The sequence below is a fragment of the Macadamia integrifolia genome, chromosome 7 (genome assembly GCF_013358625.1).
Source record: "Macadamia integrifolia cultivar HAES 741 chromosome 7, SCU_Mint_v3, whole genome shotgun sequence".
NCBI classification, from domain to species: Eukaryota; Viridiplantae; Streptophyta; class Magnoliopsida; order Proteales; family Proteaceae; genus Macadamia; species Macadamia integrifolia.
Window position 1 is genome coordinate 3,979,791 of NC_056563.1, and position 3,201 is coordinate 3,982,991.

The 3,201-nt window shown below is 35.2% G+C and overlaps 1 protein-coding gene across 1 annotated transcript; it reads left to right on the top strand.

Annotated features, from left to right (window-relative positions):
• Nucleotides 1–1,368: 1,368 nt before the first annotated feature.
• Nucleotides 1,369–2,020, top strand: LOC122083937 (hydrophobic protein OSR8-like). Its single transcript, XM_042651881.1, has 2 exons — nucleotides 1,369–1,529; nucleotides 1,625–2,020. The coding sequence occupies exons 1-2, from the start codon at nucleotides 1,440–1,442 to the stop codon at nucleotides 1,751–1,753; spliced, it is 219 nt and encodes a 72-aa protein (XP_042507815.1). The 5' UTR covers nucleotides 1,369–1,439; the 3' UTR covers nucleotides 1,754–2,020.
• Nucleotides 2,021–3,201: the final 1,181 nt, after the last annotated feature.

The window sequence follows — 3,201 nt, forward strand, 5'->3', positions numbered from 1 at the left end:
TATTGTAATCTTCGATCTTGTTTTTAGACAGCATTAAAAATGTTTCCAGAATAGATACGCCATTCTATTTCGTGTCAAGTTTTTTTTTCCTTCCTCTCTTTCCCTGATTGAAATGACCCCATGTATTTCTTGAATCATACCTATCATTGGTGCTATCGCTAACTTGCCGCATCCCTGACGATGATAATAAGTTCAAGGGCGAGAGATCTCTCTGCCTAGTCGCGTGACTTCTGTATCAGGACAGGGCAACGAGCCTAGACACCTTATAAATTAAAATGCACAGAGAGGATGTATCCATTTGTAGGGTATGGGCAAAGGAACCCCATCTTCGGTACGGTAGCAATGAAGAAGGCTAGTAGACAACCATATTTATGACAAACACGTAATTCAATTCATGTTAGACACGTACACCGATTGACCTATACCAAACACCTATGCTCTCTTTGTGGTTTTGTTCTTTTTCCTGGGAAATCTAATACAATATTTTAGTCTCAATTACAATACGATAGAGGGAGAGATCATGGAAAGTTCCTGATAGATAGACATGATTGAATCCACTTATCCCCGGCTAGCGTATGCACGGTAAGATTTGCAGTTCTGATTCCTAAATGGTCATAAAGATTTACCCACATCGAAACTTGGAATGGAATCTTCAGGATAGAGATGAAAAATTTCATCCTACGAAGGTATTTTCAAACTTACCCTAGGGATTGAGCCGCACCATGTTTGATTCACACTTGGACTTCACTCAAAATAAAAATCAATTAAAAAAAAAAAAATTAAGTGGCATCTAGTGTAGGTCAAACACCAAGATGACCGAAACTTGATTCAGCCTTCTTTGTTGCCACCTGCATTTTTTCCCTTAAGTCATGTTTGTTTGCAAGGGGAATTAAAGAGAAGGGAAGTGACATTTTCATATTTAAAAAAGAAATATATGTAATCATTACCCCATGTGACTATATAATTACTTCAAATCATTCCATATTTGGTTATTAAATTTCATTTTACTTTACATCCAAAATCCTTTCCTATAATATGTAAAATAAAAATTATATGTAAAATGTATCATTACCAAATATGGTTAAAAAAATCAAGTAATTTATATAATCACATTGAATCATATGAGATAATGATTATAAACATTTATTTTTTAAGTATGAAAATTTCACGTCCATTCCATTTAAATTACCTTTATAAGCAAACGGAGCTATGTAATAAAAACTTGGGCTTGGGCTTGATTAAGCAATGAGCTAAGGCAATGAAGCGACACTCCACTGTGATTGGTTGAAAAGCAATATTGCCTTTCCGTAAGAGAGAGGTAAGGCAATTACTACGAAATTTCTACAAACTGTCATAAGCCCAAATCTGGTAAATGGTAACCTCTTAAGGGTTATCGGTTGAACCGCTTTTCCATCTCTCTCTGTCTCCTCTTGTGTGAGATGGCTAGCAGAACAGCGATCTTCTGCGAGATCCTAATTGCGATCTTGCTTCCTCCATTGGGGGTTTTCCTCCGACATGGTTGTTGCAGCGTATGAACTCTCCTTCTCTCTTTCTCTTTCCAGCATTCTCTCGATTTCATTAGGATATAATTTCTGTTTTTTTCTTGCTTATTATTGGGTTGCAGGTTGAATTCTGCATTTGCTTACTCTTGACGCTGTTGGGTTACGTGCCAGGAATAATTTACGCGATCTATGCAATCGTAGTTGTTGATAAGGATAGGTACCGTACCGATTACTATGAGCCGATCAGATGATCAAGCCTCTTCTTTATCTCACAACCCTTCTGAACCTTTATATTTTGTATCCAATGTAAAGAAATTCTCGTTTCAGACTCTCTATTTATTCATATGACATTGAAATCGCTTTATATTCGCCTTACTTGTTTAAGGCTTTAAACAGAAAATTGGGTCTGTTTCCCTTTGGCCTCGTCTTCTTCCTAATTGAATTTACTATTATGTTTATATTGTTGAATCTTAAGATATAATTCCATGTTTGCTTCAGTAATTGAAGCGAAGTTTTCAGATTTTGAATTGGTTTATAGATTTTTCACCCTGTTTTTTGATGATTAGAGTGACTTTTAATCAAACAGAAATTATTCATGCCGTATGAGGCTGTGCTCTTCATATATATTCTTTTGCTTGAGTAAAAAAAATTGCAGCAGTAGCGTGTTAGCATATTTTATTAGCTGGTAATGGGGGAAGCAGTCTCAGAACTCAAACGTGGAATAGCTTAACACATCTTTGGGATAAACTGAAAAGAATTGCGAAGGAACTCTAAGCCTTGAACATTTAAGTAATATCCAACTGAGGGTTAAAAAAAACTGACTAGCTTTTGACTGAGGATCATATTCATTTCCCCCTAACAAATTAGTAGGGAATGGGGAAGGAGTTAACAAATGAAATTCCATATGGTGAAGTGAAATTTGCCTGCTCAGTTTCTTAAGGATTGCCCTTGTTTGCAATGATCTCTAAATTTGCTTAGAAATTGTAATTCCATGAATAATTTCTCCAACATGTTAGCATTTAGGAAATGGATCTAATATAATTCCCCTTAAATCTGCTAAAAATTTTCTTATGTTCCAATCTTTCTATAGCTTCCTTCCTTTTTCAATGCCTTAGTCCATGTCCTTATTGTTTCTTTAATTCCTTTCTTACATATACGTTAATCGCTGGTCACTGTATTCGATGAATATGTTTACATATGAACTGTAATATAAAAATAAGAAACTGTTCTGTTCTTAAGAAGTCAGGAGTTTGTCCTTGTTTGGATGCCATACATGCATTGCTGTGCAAAGCTGATCATTATTCCTGGAAGGTCCAATAGCTACCTCCCTCTGAACTGGACATCATCAAATCCTCTTACATTTGATTTTCTTCTATTACTTAGCATATTGTTAATTAAGCGTAATATTAGTGAAGAAGGTATGACTTCTTCTGATGCCTTTCCGAAAACCAAAATTCCTGACTTTTGCAAATGGAAATGCATTGTGGTTTCTGTTTTCAAAGACTACAGCTACCCTAGGCTGATAAAATTCTACCTGGTTTTTACTTAGATGATGTTGCCAGCAAAAAAAAAAAAAAAATCTTAGATGATGCAATAAAGGAGGTTGTACTCATTTTCTGCATTATTATTTTTTTTCTTCTGTGTTCTAATAAGAGACAAGCAGGTTTTACTCATTCTCAGCGTTCTTTTTTTTTTTTTT